General features: G+C 41.8%; 1 protein-coding gene across 2 annotated transcripts in view; it reads left to right on the top strand.

Annotated features, from left to right (window-relative positions):
* LOC129816946 (myc box-dependent-interacting protein 1) overlaps positions 1–18,674 on the top strand; it is a 52,475-nt gene that overhangs the window by 28,927 nt on the left and 4,874 nt on the right. For both annotated transcript variants that reach the window (XM_055871929.1, XM_055871930.1), the window contains exons 11-14: positions 1–9; positions 14,884–15,006; positions 17,175–17,270; positions 17,730–17,753. The exon at positions 1–9 is cut by the window's left edge and continues 73 nt beyond it. In XM_055871929.1, the coding sequence (XP_055727904.1) occupies positions 1–9; positions 14,884–15,006; positions 17,175–17,270; positions 17,730–17,753 (252 nt within the window). The remainder of the gene's footprint in view (positions 10–14,883; positions 15,007–17,174; positions 17,271–17,729; positions 17,754–18,674) is intronic.

Genomic DNA, 18,674 nt, shown 5'->3' with positions numbered 1-18,674 from the left:
CCCTCCAAGGTACTGTAGTACACACACACACACACACACACACACACACACACACACACACACACACACACACACACACACACACACACACACACACACACACACACACACACACACACACACACACACACACACACACACACACACACACAAAAACAAACACAGGGGCTGGAATGACATAGCCTAATAGAGAAGCATGTCTGTTCTACGAAATTCCCAAATAAATATATTCCCAAATAAATATATTCCCAAATAAATGTATTCCCAAATAAATCTATTCCCTAATAAATATATTCCCAAATAAATGCATTCCCAAATAAATATATTCCCAAATAAATATATTCCCTAATAAATATATTCCCAAATAAATATATTCCCAAATAAATGCATTCCCAAATTAATATATTCCCAAATAAATGCATTCCCAAATAAATATATTCCCAAATAAATATATTCCCAAATAAATGTATTCCAAAATAAATCTATTCCCAAATAAATCTATTCCCAAATAAATCTATTCCCAAATAAATGTATTCCCAAATAAATGTATTCCCAAATAAATACCGTCCCAAATAAATATATTCCCTAATAAATATATTCCCAAATAAATATATTCTCAAATAAATATATTCCCACATAAATGTATTCCCAAATAAATATATTCCCAAATAAATGTATTCCCAAAATAAATATATTCCCACATAAATGTATTCCCAAATAAATATATTCCCAAAAGAAATGTATTCCCAAATAAATATATTCCCAAATAAATATATTCCCAAATAAATGCATTCCCAAATAAATATATTCGCACATAAATGTATTCCCAAATAAATATATTCCCAAATAAATGCATTCCCAATAAATACATTCCCAAATAAATATATTCCCAAATAAATGTATTCCCAAATAAATATATTCCCAAATCAATATATTCCCAATTAAATGTATTCTCAAATATTTAATTTTCTCTATTATACTTTGTGCACTGAACAACAATGATTGTTGCTGACATGCCGATGTTCAGATGAAGGGAATGTAATAGTCTATAATGAGCAGCACCCTGGTGTTCAGGTCAGAAAGCAGTGTGTAGTCTACTGTAATAGTCTATAATGAGCAGCACCCTGGTGTTCAGGTCAGACAGCAGTGTGTAGTCTACTGTAATAGTCTATAATGAGCAGCACCCTGGTGTTCAGGTCAGACAGCAGTGTGTAGTCTACTGTAATAGTCTATGTGGTGTTCAGGTCAGACAGCAGTGTGTAGTCTACTGTAATAGTCTATGTGGTGTTCAGGTCAGAAAGCAGTGTGTAGTCTACTGTAATAGTCTATGTGGTGTTCAGGTCAGACAGCAGTGTGTAGTCTACTGTAATAGTCTATGTGGTGTTCAGGTCAGACAGCAGTGTGTAGTCTACTGTAATAGTCTATGTGGTGTTCAGGTCAGACAGCAGTGTGTAGTCTACTGTAATAGTCTATGTGGTGTTCAGGTCAGACAGCAGTGTGTAGTCTACTGTAATAGTCTATGTGGTGTTCAGGTCAGACAGCAGTGTGTAGTCTACTGTAATAGTCTATGTGGTGTTCAGGTCAGACAGCAGTGTGTAGTCTACTGTAATAGTCTATGTGGTGTTCAGGTCAGACAGCAGTGTGTAGTCTACTGTAATAGTCTATGTGGTGTTCAGGTCAGACAGCAGTGTGTAGTCTACTGTAATAGTCTATGTGGTGTTCAGGTCAGAAAGCAGTGTGTAGTCTACTGTAATAGTCTATGTGGTGTTCAGGTCAGACAGCAGTGTGTAGTCTACTGTAATAGTCTATGTGGTGTTCAGGTCAGACAGCAGTGTGTAGTCTACTGTAATAGTCTATGTGGTGTTCAGGTCAGACAGCAGTGTGTAGTCTACTGTAATAGTCTATGTGGTGTTCAGGTCAGACAGCAGTGTGTAGTCTACTGTAATAGTCTATGTGGTGTTCAGGTCAGACAGCAGTGTGTAGTCTACTGTAATAGTCTATGTGGTGTTCAGGTCAGACAGCAGTGTGTAGTCTACTGTAATAGTCTATGTGGTGTTCAGGTCAGACAGCAGTGTGTAGTCTACTGTAATAGTCTATGTGGTGTTCAGGTCAGACAGCAGTGTGTAGTCTACTGTAATAGTCTATGTGGTGTTCAGGTCAGACAGCAGTGTGTAGTCTACTGTAATAGTCTATGTGGTGTTCAGGTCAGAAAGCAGTGTGTAGTCTACTGTAATAGTCTATGTGGTGTTCAGGTCAGACAGCAGTGTGTAGTCTACTGTAATAGTCTATAATGAGCAGCACCCTGGTGTTCAGGTCAGACAGCAGTGTGTAGTCTACTGTAATAGTCTATAATGAGCAGCACCCTGGTGTTCAGGTCAGACAGCAGTGTGTAGTCTACTGTAATAGTCTATGTGGTGTTCAGGTCAGACAGCAGTGTGTAGTCTACTGTAATAGTCTATGTGGTGTTCAGGTCAGACAGCAGTGTGTAGTCTACTGTAATAGTCTATGTGGTGTTCAGGTCAGACAGCAGTGTGTAGTCTACTGTAATAGTCTATAATGAGCAGCACCCTGGTGTTCAGGTCAGACAGCAGTGTGTAGTCTACTGTAATAGTCTATAATGAGCAGCACCCTGGTGTTCAGGTCAGACAGCAGTGTGTAGTCTACTGTAATAGTCTATAATGAGCAGCACCCTGGTGTTCAGGTCAGAAAGCAGTGTGTAGTCTACTGTAATAGTCTATAATGAGCAGCACCCTGGTGTTCAGGTCAGACAGCAGTGTGTAGTCTACTGTAATAGTCTATAATGAGCAGCACCCTGGTGTTCAGGTCAGACAGCAGTGTGTAGTCTACTGTAATAGTCTATAATGAGCAGCACCCTGGTGTTCAGGTCAGAAAGCAGTGTGTAGTCTACTGTAATAGTCTATAATGAGCAGCACCCTGGTGTTCAGGTCAGACAGCAGTGTGTAGTCTACTGTAATAGTCTATGTGGTGTTCAGGTCAGACAGCAGTGTGTAGTCTACTGTAATAGTCTATGTGGTGTTCAGGTCAGACAGCAGTGTGTAGTCTACTGTAATAGTCTATGTGGTGTTCAGGTCAGACAGCAGTGTGTAGTCTACTGTAATAGTCTATGTGGTGTTCAGGTCAGACAGCAGTGTGTAGTCTACTGTAATAGTCTATGTGGTGTTCAGGTCAGACAGCAGTGTGTAGTCTACTGTAATAGTCTATGTGGTGTTCAGGTCAGACAGCAGTGTGTAGTCTACTGTAATAGTCTATAATGAGCAGCACCCTGGTGTTCAGGTCAGACAGCAGTGTGTAGTCTACTGTAATAGTCTATAATGAGCAGCACCCTGGTGTTCAGGTCAGACAGCAGTGTGTAGTCTACTGTAATAGTCTATAATGAGCAGCACCCTGGTGTTCAGGTCAGACAGCAGTGTGTAGTCTACTGTAATAGTCTATAATGAGCAGCACCCTGGTGTTCAGGTCAGACAGCAGTGTGTAGTCTACTGTAATAGTCTATAATGAGCAGCACCCTGGTGTTCAGGTCAGACAGCAGTGTGTAGTCTACTGTAATAGTCTATAATGAGCAGCACCCTGGTGTTCAGGTCAGACAGCAGTGTGTAGTCTACTGTAATAGTCTATAATGAGCAGCACCCTGGTGTTCAGGTCAGACAGCAGTGTGTAGTCTACTGTAATAGTCTATAATGAGCAGCACCCTGGTGTTCAGGTCAGACAGCAGTGTGTAGTCTACTGTAATAGTCTATAATGAGCAGCACCCTGGTGTTCAGGTCAGACAGCAGTGTGTAGTCTACTGTAATAGTCTATAATGAGCAGCACCCTGGTGTTCAGGTCAGACAGCAGTGTGTAGTCTACTGTAATAGTCTATAATGAGCAGCACCCTGGTGTTCAGGTCAGACAGCAGTGTGTAGTCTACTGTAATAGTCTATAATGAGCAGCACCCTGGTGTTCAGGTCAGACAGCAGTGTGTAGTCTACTGTAATAGTCTATGTGGTGTTCAGGTCAGACAGCAGTGTGTAGTCTACTGTAATAGTCTATGTGGTGTTCAGGTCAGACAGCAGTGTGTAGTCTACTGTAATAGTCTATAATGAGCAGCACCCTGGTGTTCAGGTCAGACAGCAGTGTGTAGTCTACTGTAATAGTCTATAATGAGCAGCACCCTGGTGTTCAGGTCAGAAAGCAGTGTGTAGTCTACTGTAATAGTCTATGTGGTGTTCAGGTCAGACAGCAGTGTGTAGTCTACTGTAATAGTCTATAATGAGCAGCACCCTGGTGTTCAGGTCAGAAAGCAGTGTGTAGTCTACTGTAATAGTCTATGTGGTGTTCAGGTCAGACAGCAGTGTGTAGTCTACTGTAATAGTCTATAATGAGCAGCACCCTGGTGTTCAGGTCAGACAGCAGTGTGTAGTCTACTGTAATAGTCTATGTGGTGTTCAGGTCAGACAGCAGTGTGTAGTCTACTGTAATAGTCTATGTGGTGTTCAGGTCAGACAGCAGTGTGTAGTCTACTGTAATAGTCTATGTGGTGTTCAGGTCAGACAGCAGTGTGTAGTCTACTGTAATAGTCTATGTGGTGTTCAGGTCAGACAGCAGTGTGTAGTCTACTGTAATAGTCTATGTGGTGTTCAGGTCAGACAGCAGTGTGTAGTCTACTGTAATAGTCTATGTGGTGTTCAGGTCAGACAGCAGTGTGTAGTCTACTGTAATAGTCTATGTGGTGTTCAGGTCAGACAGCAGTGTGTAGTCTACTGTAATAGTCTATGTGGTGTTCAGGTCAGACAGCAGTGTGTAGTCTACTGTAATAGTCTATGTGGTGTTCAGGTCAGACAGCAGTGTGTAGTCTACTGTAATAGTCTATGTGGTGTTCAGGTCAGACAGCAGTGTGTAGTCTACTGTAATAGTCTATGTGGTGTTCAGGTCAGACAGCAGTGTGTAGTCTACTGTAATAGTCTATGTGGTGTTCAGGTCAGACAGCAGTGTGTAGTCTACTGTAATAGTCTATGTGGTGTTCAGGTCAGACAGCAGTGTGTAGTCTACTGTAATAGTCTATGTGGTGTTCAGGTCAGACAGCAGTGTGTAGTCTACTGTAATAGTCTATGTGGTGTTCAGGTCAGAAAGCAGTGTGTAGTCTACTGTAATAGTCTATGTGGTGTTCAGGTCAGACAGCAGTGTGTAGTCTACTGTAATAGTCTATGTGGTGTTCAGGTCAGACAGCAGTGTGTAGTCTACTGTAATAGTCTATGTGGTGTTCAGGTCAGAAAGCAGTGTGTAGTCTACTGTAATAGTCTATGTGGTGTTCAGGTCAGACAGCAGTGTGTAGTCTACTGTAATAGTCTATGTGGTGTTCAGGTCAGAAAGCAGTGTGTAGTCTACTGTAATAGTCTATGTGGTGTTCAGGTCAGACAGCAGTGTGTAGTCTACTGTAATAGTCTATGTGGTGTTCAGGTCAGACAGCAGTGTGTAGTCTACTGTAATAGTCTATGTGGTGTTCAGGTCAGACAGCAGTGTGTAGTCTACTGTAATAGTCTATGTGGTGTTCAGGTCAGACAGCAGTGTGTAGTCTACTGTAATAGTCTATGTGGTGTTCAGGTCAGACAGCAGTGTGTAGTCTACTGTAATAGTCTATGTGGTGTTCAGGTCAGACAGCAGTGTGTAGTCTACTGTAATAGTCTATGTGGTGTTCAGGTCAGACAGCAGTGTGTAGTCTACTGTAATAGTCTATGTGGTGTTCAGGTCAGACAGCAGTGTGTAGTCTACTGTAATAGTCTATGTGGTGTTCAGGTCAGACAGCAGTGTGTAGTCTACTGTAGCTGCTGGTAAAGGAATTCAAAGCATCTACTTTATCCCTCAGGATGGAACTTTCCATCCAATGGTGTTAATATACTAAACCAGACACCTCCATAGTAGAATAGTTAACCTATTAATTTTTTGGGGAGTGAATAATAATTTGTCATTATTTATATATTTATACTCTAATAATTATTATTAATATTAAGAGCAATCAGAATGTTGTGTCCAATTCGGTAGATGACCAAACCCAATGCTTCAGCCTATATACATGTTATAGCCACTATGATTCATCAGTTGGGCTACAGGTGATCATGCTTTTTGCTAATAGTAATAATAAACATATAATAATATAGACCGCACAGTATATGGTCCAATATGTTAAAATCATTTTAACATCATTTTTACCAATATATTTTTATGGCTTTTTTCTGGAGGTGGAAATTATATTTTTTCAATGGTGTCAGAGTCACTTTATTTTAAATTTATTTTGGAATAGAATAAAAAAAAAATGTTTTTAAAGTCAGCAGAACCAAACGTCTTCCCTAAGTAAGGGGGCTGGAATTGGTCAAACTCGCAGTTTAACAACAGGATCTTCTTAGTTTTTTTTTCTTCTCTTTTTCTCCCCAAATTTCGTTGTATCCAATTGGTAGTTACAGTCTTGTCTCGTCGTTGCAACTCCCGTACGGACTCGGGAGAGGCGAAGGTCGAAAAGCCGTGCGTCCTTCCCGAAACACGACCCAGCCAAGACGCACTGCTTATGATCCTCTTAGATGAAAGGGGAGGTTAACTTGGCCCAATGGAACTGAGATCGACTTAGGTTTCAGTCAAGGTTATTTTTTTTCTCTTTAACCCTTTGCACACAGACGCTGTTGCTGCAAGTTTTCGGGGGAGTTTTTCAATGTATTTTAAAGGCAAGCACACACTGACAGACTTGTGCCCAGATGCAAAAACACACACACACACACACACACAAACATTTTTATATTAAGAAAGAACAGACAACAGATTTCCACCTCATCTGCAGATTTCTCCTGGGAGCAATACTGGCTCCATCTAGTCTGTGAGGGAACTAGACTCTAAGGGAGAGGGAAAGGGAGATACTGACATGCTCTCATTCAGAATGTTGGTAACGCTTTACAACAAACTCTCACAGTCCTACTGCAGAATTAGTCCTTTATACAAGTTTCTCCAAACGTCAAATTTAGAAGGTTAAGCTTTTTGAATATTATGTTTTGTTGTTGAGCGTTCTGTTAATTACAGCGTTCTGTTAATTTGAACGTTCTCTTGGAGGCTATATACAGGGTATTACGGTACACAGTCAATGTGGAGACTATATACAGGGTATTACGGTACACAGTCAATGTGGAGGCTATATACAGGGTATTACGGTACACAGTCAATGTGGAGGCTATATACAGGGTATTACGGTACACAGTCAATGTGGAGGCTATATACAGGGTATTACGGTACACAGTCAATGTGGAGGCTATATACAGGGTATTACGGTACACAGTCAATGTGGAGGCTATATACAGGGTATTACGGTACAGAGTCAATGTGGAGGCTATATACAGGGTATTACGGTACACAGTCAATGTGGAGGCTATATACAGGGTATTACGGTACAGAGTCAATGTGGAGGCTATATACAGGGTATTACGGTACAGAGTCAATGTGGAGGCTATATACAGGGTATTACGGTACAGAGTCAATGTGGAGGCTATATACAGGGTATTACGGTACAGAGTCAATGTGGAGGCTATATACAGGGTATTACGGTACACAGTCAATGTGGAGGCTATATACAGGGTATTACGGTACAGAGTCAATGTGGAGGCTATATACAGGGTGTACCGGTACAGAGTCAATGTGGAGGCTATATACAGGGTATTACGGTACACAGTCAATGTGGAGGCTATATACAGGGGGTACCGGTACCGAGTCTATGTGGAGGCTATATACAGGGGGTACCTGTACCGAGTCAATAGGGAGGCTATATACAGGGGGTACCGGTACCGAGTCAATGTGGAGGCTATATACAGGGGGTACCTGTACTGAATCAATGTGGAGGCTATATACAGGGGGTACCTGTACAGAGTCAATGTGGAGGCTATATACAGGGGGTACCCGTACCGAGTCAATGTGGAGGCTATATACAGGGGGTACCTGTACCAAGTCAATGTGAAGGCTATATACAGGGGGTAACTGTACCGAGTCAATGTGGAGGCTATATACAGGGGGTACCAGTACAGAGTCAATGTGAAGGCTATATACAGGGGGTACCCGTACCGAGTCAATGTGCAGGGGTACAGGTTAATCGAAGTCATTTGTGAAGTGACTAAGTGACATTGAGATGAAACTGAATCTCTCTATGATCTTCAATGCGTTTGGGAGTGATTGAGATACATTGTCTAGATATAGTAAAATGTCCTCTGTATATAATGAGATGATGTGATCAGTAGATTTGAGGGAAATTGGTGTTATTTCCTTCGAGTGACAAATTGCCTGGGGGCCAGGGGGTTCCATGGATTGCCTGGGGGCCAGGGGGTTCCATGGATTGCCTGGGGGCCAGGGGGTTCCATGGATAATAAGAATAGCAAAGGAGAATACGGATCAACCTGTCTGCTGCTTTTAGCGTTTGTGAACGGAGCAGAGCAGATATTGCCTGTTATAACCAAGGCTGAGGGATTGGCATATCTTAAGGACCGACGCTGGAGTAGAGAAGCAGGTACGGGGAGTCATGCATATTCTTGGTACCATTTGCAAGGAAACACTTTGAAGTTTGTGGAAATGTGAATTGAATGTAGGAGAATATAACACAATAGATCTGGTAGAAGAAAATACAAAGATGAAACCAACCGGTCTTTTTCTACCACCATCTTTGAAATGCAAGAGAAAAGTCAGAGTTATAGCTATCACTCTGGTTGTAATTCCGCTAGTGTCCACAAGATGGCAGCCGTGTATGTGCAAAGTTTCAGATGGATAACTTCGAAAATGTATGAACATTAACACTTTTAGTGTGAAGTCCCCAGGTACATTTGGGCAAATCGTGAAGAAGACATTCACATTTATATAATTTTTTTCTGCAAGAATATCGTCAAATCTTTATACTTGGACTTTGATTTAGCTTTTCAAGTATTAGTAGCCATATAATAAGTTCAACACTTGCAAAACAACTGTTTTCATAACTTCATAATTGGTGCTTATTTGACAAAGATACAGTTGTTCAAGTGATGGCTGCCCGCGCCATGAAGGCGTCGCTCTCTGACCAAATATGGTGTCCTATAGGATATACTACACCCCTAATGAAATAATGAAGTCTTGTTACCTTCTAGGATCTCTGAGGAATAGATACAAACGTGATTTGATTCGTTCAAACAACGTTTACAACAAGATTTTCACAGATTCCTTTCTTTGCAAATTGAACGAGTGGAAATACAAAATCAATTGTGCTTCTGCTATATTGACCTTTTTAGGATATGAAAAAGGATTTTATCTAACAAAACAACACTTCATGTTATCTCTGGGACCCTTTGGATGATAAATCAGAGCATGATTTCAGAATGTGAGAACACATTTCACATTCAGAGGTGAATTTATCAAACCTTTCGCGGTGAAAAAAGTGTTTTGTTTTTAGGAGCTCTCCTCAAACAATAGCATGGCATTTCTTCGCAGTACTGTAAATTGCTAAATATATAAATTATAAATTGTAAACTATAAATTATAAATTATAAACTATAAATTATAAATTATAAACTATAAATTATAAATTATAAACTATAAATTATAAATTATAAACTATAAATTATAAATTATAAACTATAAATTATAAATTATAAACTATAAATTATAAACTATAAATTATAAATTATAAATTATAAATTATAAACTATAAATTATAAATTATAAACTATAAATTATAAATTATAAACTATAAATTATAAATTGTAAACTATAAATTATAAATTATAAACTATAAATTATAAATTATAAACTATAAATTATAAATTATAAACTATAAATTATAAATTATAAACTATAAATTATAAATTATAAACTATAAATTATAAACTATAAATTATAAACTATAAATTATAAATTATAAATTATAAATTATAAACTATAAATTATAAATTATAAACTATAAATTATAAATTGTAAACTATAAATTATAAATTATAAACTATAAATTATAAATTATAAACTATAAATTATAAATTATAAACTATAAATTATAAATTATAAACTATAAATTATAAATTATAAACTATAAATTATAAATTATAAACTATAAATTGCTACTGTAAATTGGATAATGCAGTTATAATGATTATATTTACAATAATTTCAGCTTTCAGCCGATATAAGACACTTATATATACCGACATTTGTTGTTTCTCTAAAATCTGCCATCTTGACATAACGCTCTGCATGATTTACAACTGTCCCGTTGACGGAATTAATTATTTTAGGATTTACAGTCAGAGGTGTACACTTCTTTATAGAAGCAGGATAATCAATCTTTGATTGGTCAATTGGGGTTCTGATAGTAATTCCCCTGTTTCAGATTCAATGGTTAATATATTAGCTAATTGATAATTTACTGCGTAGCTTGTTGGCCAGTAAACGACGGGGACGATTACTATGGAGGTAATGGTTGAGTCTTACTCGATGGATTGGCAAATTCTGCTCTCTGTCTTATCAATAAATTAGGTTCTGTCTTGACTTTGGAAAGACTAATAGTTAGGGGCGGCAGGTAGCCTAGTGGTTAGAGGAGGCAGGTAGCCTAGTGGTTAGAGTGTAGGGGCGGCAGGGTAGCCTAGTGGTTAGAGTGTAGGGGCGGCAGGTAGCCTAGTGGTTAGAGTGTAGGGGCGGCAGGTAGCCTAGTGGTTAGAGGGTAGGGGCGGCAGGTAGCCTAGTGGTTAGAGGTAGGTAGTCTAGTGGTTAGAGGAGGCAGGTAGCCTAGTGGTTAGAGGAGGCAGGTAGCCTAGTGGTTAGAGGAGTCAGGTAACCTAGTGGTTAGAGGAGGCAGGTAGCCTAGTGGTTAGAGGAGGCAGGTAGCCTAGTGGTTAGAGGAGGCAGGTAGCCTAGTGGTTAGAGGAGGCAGGTAGCCTTGTGGTTAGAGGAGGCAGGTAGCCTAGTGGTTAGAGGAGGCAGGTAGCCGAGTGGTTAGAGGAGGCAGGTAGCCTTGTGGTTAGAGGAGGCAGGTAGCCTAGTGGTTAGAGGAGGCAGGTAGCCGAGTGGTTAGAGGAGGCAGGTAGCCTTGTGGTTAGAGGAGGCAGGTAGCCTTGTGGTTAGAGGAGGCAGGTAGCCTAGTGGTTAGAGGAGGCAGGTAGCCGAGTGGTTAGAGGAGGCAGGTAGCCTAGTGGTTAGAAGAGGCAGGTAGCCTAGTGGTTAGAGCGTTGCACTTAAAACCGAAAGGTTGCAAGATCGAATTCCTGAGCTGACAAGGTAAAAATCTGTTGTTCTGCCCCTGAACAAGGCAGTTAACCCACTGTTCCTAGGCCGTTATTGAAAATAAGAATTTCTTCTGAACTGACTTGCCTAGTTAAATAAATAAATAAAAACCTGGTCTGAAAATAATGTTTGTTGATAAAACCTTTGATAGAATCAGAGTTATTATTGATCATTATGAACTTATTTAGTTCTATTTCAAATTTATCACAGAAAGTAGAATTTTGTAGTAATGAAACGTTGAAATGCCATCTTGTGGCCCTTTTAGGAGATTCTGAAATTTGAGTGTGATGGTCAGACAAGCTCATGTGTCAAATTTCTATTTTCTTGATTAAAGAAAATAGAGGTGTAGATAAAAGTATGACATCGATTAGTGAAAATGTTTTATGTCTGTTTGAGTAGAAAAGTGTACTCTTTTGCTTTAGGATTATGTGCTCGCCAGCCATCAATGAGGTTATAGTCAGAGAGTATATGCTGGAGAGCATTTGGTGTGTGTATGATAGTTGGTCCTTATTAGATTTGTCCTGCATGTCCATAAAGGCATGAAGGCATTCATGCCTGTCCCAATCACCAGATGGATTTCAATGTTCAGAGAATAAAAAAAATGTAGGATCATATTAATTTGGAGTGTACACATTAATAAATGTCCAGGAACATAAGAAATATAATAATAAAGTCCAATGTTCAGCAATAATAATAATAATAATAATAATGTTTCATTTGATGGGGTGTCCTCATCATTGTCTTATGTTGAAGGCAGCATCATAGCCATAGGGTGATTGTATATGGGATAGCATACCTGAATATAGAGACAGACAAATTGAGGATAGCCTAGATCCGAATAGCCTAGGTTAGTCTAAGATCTTGTTAGCCCAGGTACGCCTCGATCTAGTTAGCCTAGGTTAGCCTCGATCTAGTTAGCCTAGGTTAGCCCCGATCTAGTTAGCCTCGATCTAGTTAGCCTAGGTTAGCCTTGATCTAGTTAGCCTAGGTTAGCCTAGATCTGGTTAGCCTAGGTTAGCCTAGATCTGGTTAGCCTAGGTACGCCTCGATTTAGTTATCCTAGGTTAGCCTCGATCTAGTTAGCCTAGGTTAGCCCCGATCTAGTTAGCCTAGGTTAGCCCCGATCTAGTTAGCCTAGGTTAGCCTCGATCTAGTTAGCCTTGGTTAGCCTAGATCTGGTTAGCCTAGGTTAGCCTCGATCTAGTTAGCCTAGGTTAGCCTAGATCTAGTTAGCCTCGGTTAGCCTAGATCTGGTTAGCCCTCGTGTGTTGAGCTTGATGTGCTTCTCAAAGAAGTCTTGAGCCTTCTTGGCAGCTGAAAACGTGTGTAATGTATTCTGGATTAGTTTTGCCGGGTGGAAGTCAAGTCTAAGGTTTAGCTTGTGTAGCTGGGATCTCACCTCGTTGTAGGTCGCCCTCTGTTTTAGCAGTTCAGTATTCAGATCTGGGTAGATGCTAATCTTCTTCGTAGGTCAGAGCTTCCTATTCCGCTTTGAGGTGAACAATTTACCATTTGACTTCAAACCTGTGGATTTGTACAATCATACACCGAGATCCAAGAGGAGCCATGTGTTGCGAAATGTTTATCATCGCCATGGGACCCAGCTTTTCTGCCCAAACAGTTCATAGAAAATATTATTTATGAAGGATGTTGGCCGCCTCAACACCAGTTTCAAGTCATGTGAACGATTTTTGAGTGAATCTGTTTTTTGTTTTTTTAGGACATCTAGCTTAGTTTGCACTGTGTCCAGGTCAGGGGGTCGCCCCTCTGTCTCCAAACTTTCCATTTTAGTTGAGTAGGTATCCACTATAGAAGTGAGCAGGTGAAGAGATTCATTTATTAGTTTTAATTGCAAGTCGAAGGCAGAGGTAATTTCCTCACGAACAATCTCCCGGATGGAAGTGGCCAACTGTTTCTGTTGTCGGGTGTTGAGAGCCACCATGTCCCACAGCTGAATGGTGGATGGACAGAATTTACCAGCCATGTTCCACAGCTGAATGGTGGATGGACAGAATATACCAGCCAAGTTCCACAGCTGAATGGTGGATGGACAGAATATACCAGCCATGTTCCACAGCTGAATGGTGGATGGACAGAATATACCAGCCATGTTCCACAGCTGAATGGTGGATGGACAGAATATACCAGCCATGTTCCACAGCTGAATGGTGGATGGACAGAATATACCAGCCATGTTCCACAGCTGAATGGTGGATGGACAGAATGTACCAGCCATGTTCCACAGCTGAATGGTGGATGGACAGAATATACCAGCCATGTTCCACAGCTGAATGGTGGATGGACAGAATATACCAGCCAAGTTCCACAGCTGAATGGTGGATGGACAGAATATACCAGCCAAGTTCCCACAGCTGAATGGTGGATGGACAGAATATACCAGCCATGTCCCACAGCTGAATGGTGGATGGACAGAATATACCAGCCATGTTCCCACAGCTGAATGGTGGATGGACAGAATATACCAGCCAAGTTCCACAGCTGAACGGTGGATGGACAGAATATACCAGCCATGTTCCCACAGCTGAATGGTGGATGGACAGAATATACCAGCCATGTTCCCACAGCTGAATGGTGGATGAACAGAATATACCAGCCATGTTCCACAGCTGAATGGTGGATGGACAGAATATACCAGCCATGTTCCACAGCTGAATGGTGGATGGACAGAATATTCCAGCCATGTTCCACAGCTGAATGGTGGATGGACAGAATATACCAGCCATGTCCCACAGCTGAATGGTGGATGGACAGAATATACCAGCCATGTTCCCACAGCTGAATGGTGGATGGACAGAATATACCAGCCATGTTCCACAGCTGAATGGTGGATGGACAGAATATACCAGCCAAGTTCCACAGCTGAACGGTGGATGGACAGAATATACCAGCCATGTTCCCACAGCTGAATGGTGGATGGACATAATATACCAGCCATGTTCCCACAGCTGAATGGTGGATGAACAGAATATACCAGCCATGTTCCACAGCTGAATGGTGGATGGACAGAATATACCAGCCATGTTCCACAGCTGAATGGTGGATGGACAGAATATTCCAGCCATGTTCCACAGCTGAATGGTGGATGGACAGAATATACCAGCCAAGTTCCACAGCTGAATGGTGGATGGACAGAATATACCAGCCATGTTCCCACAGCTGAATGGTGGATGGACAGAATATACCAGCCATGTTCCACAGCTGAATGGTGGATGGACAGAATATACCAGCCATGTTCCACAGCTGAATGGTGGATGGACAGAATATACCAGCCATGTTCCACAGCTGAATGGTGGATGGACAGAATATACCAGCCATGTTCCACAGCTAAATGGTGGATGAACAGAATACACCAGCCATGTTCCACAGCTGAATGGTGGATGGACAGAATAAGCTCCTGGAGAGAAATAGACCTGCTGTGGTTCCTTGTAATACAGTGAACATCCGACACCTTAATGTGATGTTATATGTTGACAACTATTTGAAAATACATCTGTTAATTCACAGTTATTTTCCAAAAGGAAGCCACGGAAAGGCACACGTTTCTATGTATGCCATGTGGCCCATGTTTTTACCCGTCTTTCTCTCCGTCCTTACCTTGTGCAGCTGAAACCGGCGATGCCGCCGCGGCCTGAATCCACCCCCTGTCGGGACATGAAACCAGAAAACATCATTAACCTGTTTGATGCTGCTGCTGCTCCGAACATCAGTGTTACGTCCCCAACACAGGTACGGCCCGTGACCTGTTCTCTTTTCCTCTATCACTTCATGCCTGACTCCTTACCCTTACCATACCCTAAACATACCCTATCCCTTACTCTACCCTAAATATACCCTATCCCTTACTCTACCCTAAATATACCCTATCCCTTACTCTACCCTAAACATACCCTTACCCTTACTCTACCCTAAACATACCCCATCCCTACTCTACCCTAAACATACCCTTACCCTTACTATACCCTAAACATACCCTTACCCTTACTCTACCCTAAACATACCCTTACCCTTACTCTACCCTAAACATACCCTATCCCTTACTCTACCCTAAACATACCCTTACCCTGACTCTACCCTAAACATACCCTTACCCTTACTCTACCCTAAACATACCCCATCCCTTACTCTACCCTAAACATACCCTTACCCTTACTATACCCTAAACATACCCCGTCCCTTACTCTACCCTAAACATACCCCATCCCTTACTCTACCCTAAACATACCCCATCCCTTACTCTACCCTAAACATACCCTATCCCTGACTCTACCCTAAACATACCCTATCCCTGACTCTACCCTAAACATACCCCATCCCTTACTCTACCCTAAACATACCCTTACCCTTACTCTACCCTAAACATACCCTTACCCTTACTCTACCCTAAATATACCCTATCCCTTACTCTACCCTAAATATACCCTATCCCTTACTCTACCCTAAATATACCCTATCCCTTACTCTACCCTAAACATACCCTTACCCTTACTCTACCCTAAATATACCCTATCCCTTACTCTACCCTAAATATACCCTATCCCTTACTCTACCCTAAATATACCCTATCCCTTACTCTACCCTAAACATATCCTTACCCTTACTCTACCCTAAACATACCCCATCCCTTACTCTACCCTAAACATACCCCATCCCTTACTCTACCCTAAACATACCCTTACCCTTACTATACCCTAAACATACCCCGTCCCTTACTCTACCCTAAACATACCCCATCCCTTACTCTACCCTAAACATACCCCATCCCTTACTCTACCCTAAACATACCCTATCCCTGACTCTACCCTAAACATACCCTATCCCTTACTCTACCCTAAACATACCATATCCCTTACTATACCCTAAACATACCCCATCCCTTACTCTACCCTAAACATACCCCAACCCTTACTCTACCCTAAACATACCCCATCCCTTACTCTACCCTAAACATACCCTTACCCTTACTCTACCCTAAACATACCCCGTCCCTTACTCTACCCTAAACATACCATATCCCTTACTCTACCCTAAACATACCCCATCCCTTACTCTACCCTAAACATACCCTTACCCTTACTATACCCTAAACATACCCCGTCCCTTACTCTACCCTAAACATACCCTATCCCTTACTCTACCCTAAACACACCCCATCCCTTACTCTACCCTAAACATACCCTTACCCTTACTCTACCCTAAACATACCCCATCCCTTACTCTACCCTAAACATACCCCATCCCTTACTCTACCCTAAACATACCCTTACCCTTACTCTACCCTAAACATACCCCATCCCTTCCTCTACCCTAAACATACCCTTACCCTTACTCTACCCTAAACATACCCCATCCCTTACTCTACCCTAAACATACCCCATCCCTTACTCTACCCTAAACATACCCCATCCCTTACTCTACCCTAAACATACCCTATCCCTGACTCTACCCTAAACATACCCCATCCCTTACTCTACCCTAAACATACCCTATCCCTTACTCTACCCTAAACATACCCCATCCCTTACCAGAACCCAAGCAAGCTGTTACACACCAACAGAATTGCAGTTGATATTTTGTTGATGCTGTAGGTCTTCTATTGGCGACTATCCACCAAGGTCGGGGTCAATTTGGAATTGAAGTCAGTCAATTCAAGGAAGTGATATGAATTTAAAATCATCCACAAAAACATCTAACACGTTTGACATAAATAAATAGCTTCTCGTTTTCAGATTACTGATAAATTATGTAAAAACAAATTAATATTGGAATTTCAGTTTAGTTTCTGAATTTGACTTGAACCCAACTCTGCTATCCACATAAAGTGTGACTCTTGCTAATCCCACCCTCGTTCTCCTGTTAACTGTCTGTATGTATGGTATCCTTCCTTCCCATGTCAGTTTGACAGCCCTGCAGGGTCCAACCTGTTGGACATGGACCTGTCCACCCTGGCTGCACCAAGTCATGGTGGCACAGCCGTGTCCTCAGCCTCTCAGGTGGGTTGGCCCGTTCAGGCAGACGGTCAGGCAGGCAATATGTCAAGTTGGTAACAGCTCCTATACGTGTATGATACATGTTTAGACCCTGGCTGAGCTCAGTCTGCATGGCGAGACATTCATTACCACCTTGTATAGTTGTGACTCGTTAGCATTTTCATAATTTCTGTTTGTTTAGACGTATGACTTTGAAATGCATGAATTAAGTTTTTTGTGTTTATTTCTTGTGTTTGAGCATCTCTACCTCTTCTCTCTCTCGCTCTCTCTCGCTCTCTCTCTTCTCTCTCTTCTCTCTCTTCTCTCTCTCTTCTCTCTCTTCTCTCTCTCTTCTCTCTCTCTTCTCTCTCTCTTCTCTCTCTTCTCTCTCTTCTCTCTCTCTTCTCTCTCTCTCTCTCTCTCTCTCTCTCTCTCTCTCTCTCTCTCTCTCTCTCTCTCTCTCTCTCTCTGTTCCTGCTGAAGGCAGTATCATGGGACACATGGGAGGTAAGCACAGTCATCATACTCTACATTGGCCATAGATTCCCTCCAACAGGGACTGTCTAGCTGACCCAACAGGGACTGTCTAGTTGATCCAACAGGGACTGTCTAGCTGATCCAACAGGGACTGTCTAGCTGATCCAACAGGGACTGTCTAGTTGATCCAACAGGGACTGTCTAGCTGATCCAACAGGGACTGTCTAGTTGATCCAACAGGGACTGTCTAGCTGATCCAACAGGGACTGTCTAGCTGATCCAACAGCCATGGGACTGTCTAGCTGATCCAACAGGGACTGTCTAGCTGATCCAACAGGGACTGTCTAGCTGATCCAACAGGGACTGTCTAGTTGATCCAACAGGGACTGTCTAGTTGATCCAACAGGGACTGTCTAGCTGATCCAACAGGGACTGTCTAGCTGACCCAACAGGGACTATTTAGCTGATCCAACAGGGACTGTCTAGCTGACCCAACAGGGACTGTCTAGCTGATCCAACAGGGACTGTCTAGTTGATCCAACAGGGACTGTCTAGTTGATCCAACAGGGACTGTCTAGCTGATCCAACAGGGACTGTCTAGCTGATCCAACAGGGACTGTCTAGCTGATCCAACAGGGACTGTCTAGCTGATCCAACAGGGACTGTCTAGCTGATCCAACAGGGACTGTCTAGTTGATCCAACAGGGACTGTCTAGCTGATCCAACAGGGACTGTCTAGCTGATCCAACAGGGACTGTCTAGTTGATCCAACAGGGACTGTCTAGTTGATCTAACAGGGACTGTCTAGCTGATCCAACAGGGACTGTCTAGCTGATCCAACAGGGACAGTCTAGCTGATCCAACAGGGACTGTCTAGCTGATCCAACAGGGACTGTCTAGCTGATCCAACAGCCATGGGACTGTCTAGCTGATCCAACAGGGACTGTCTAG

The sequence above is a fragment of the Salvelinus fontinalis genome, chromosome 19 (genome assembly GCF_029448725.1).
Source record: "Salvelinus fontinalis isolate EN_2023a chromosome 19, ASM2944872v1, whole genome shotgun sequence".
NCBI lineage: Eukaryota > Metazoa > Chordata > Actinopteri > Salmoniformes > Salmonidae > Salvelinus > Salvelinus fontinalis.
The sequence above is the reverse complement of the archived record's forward strand: the minus strand, read 5'-3'. Positions and strand labels throughout refer to the sequence as shown.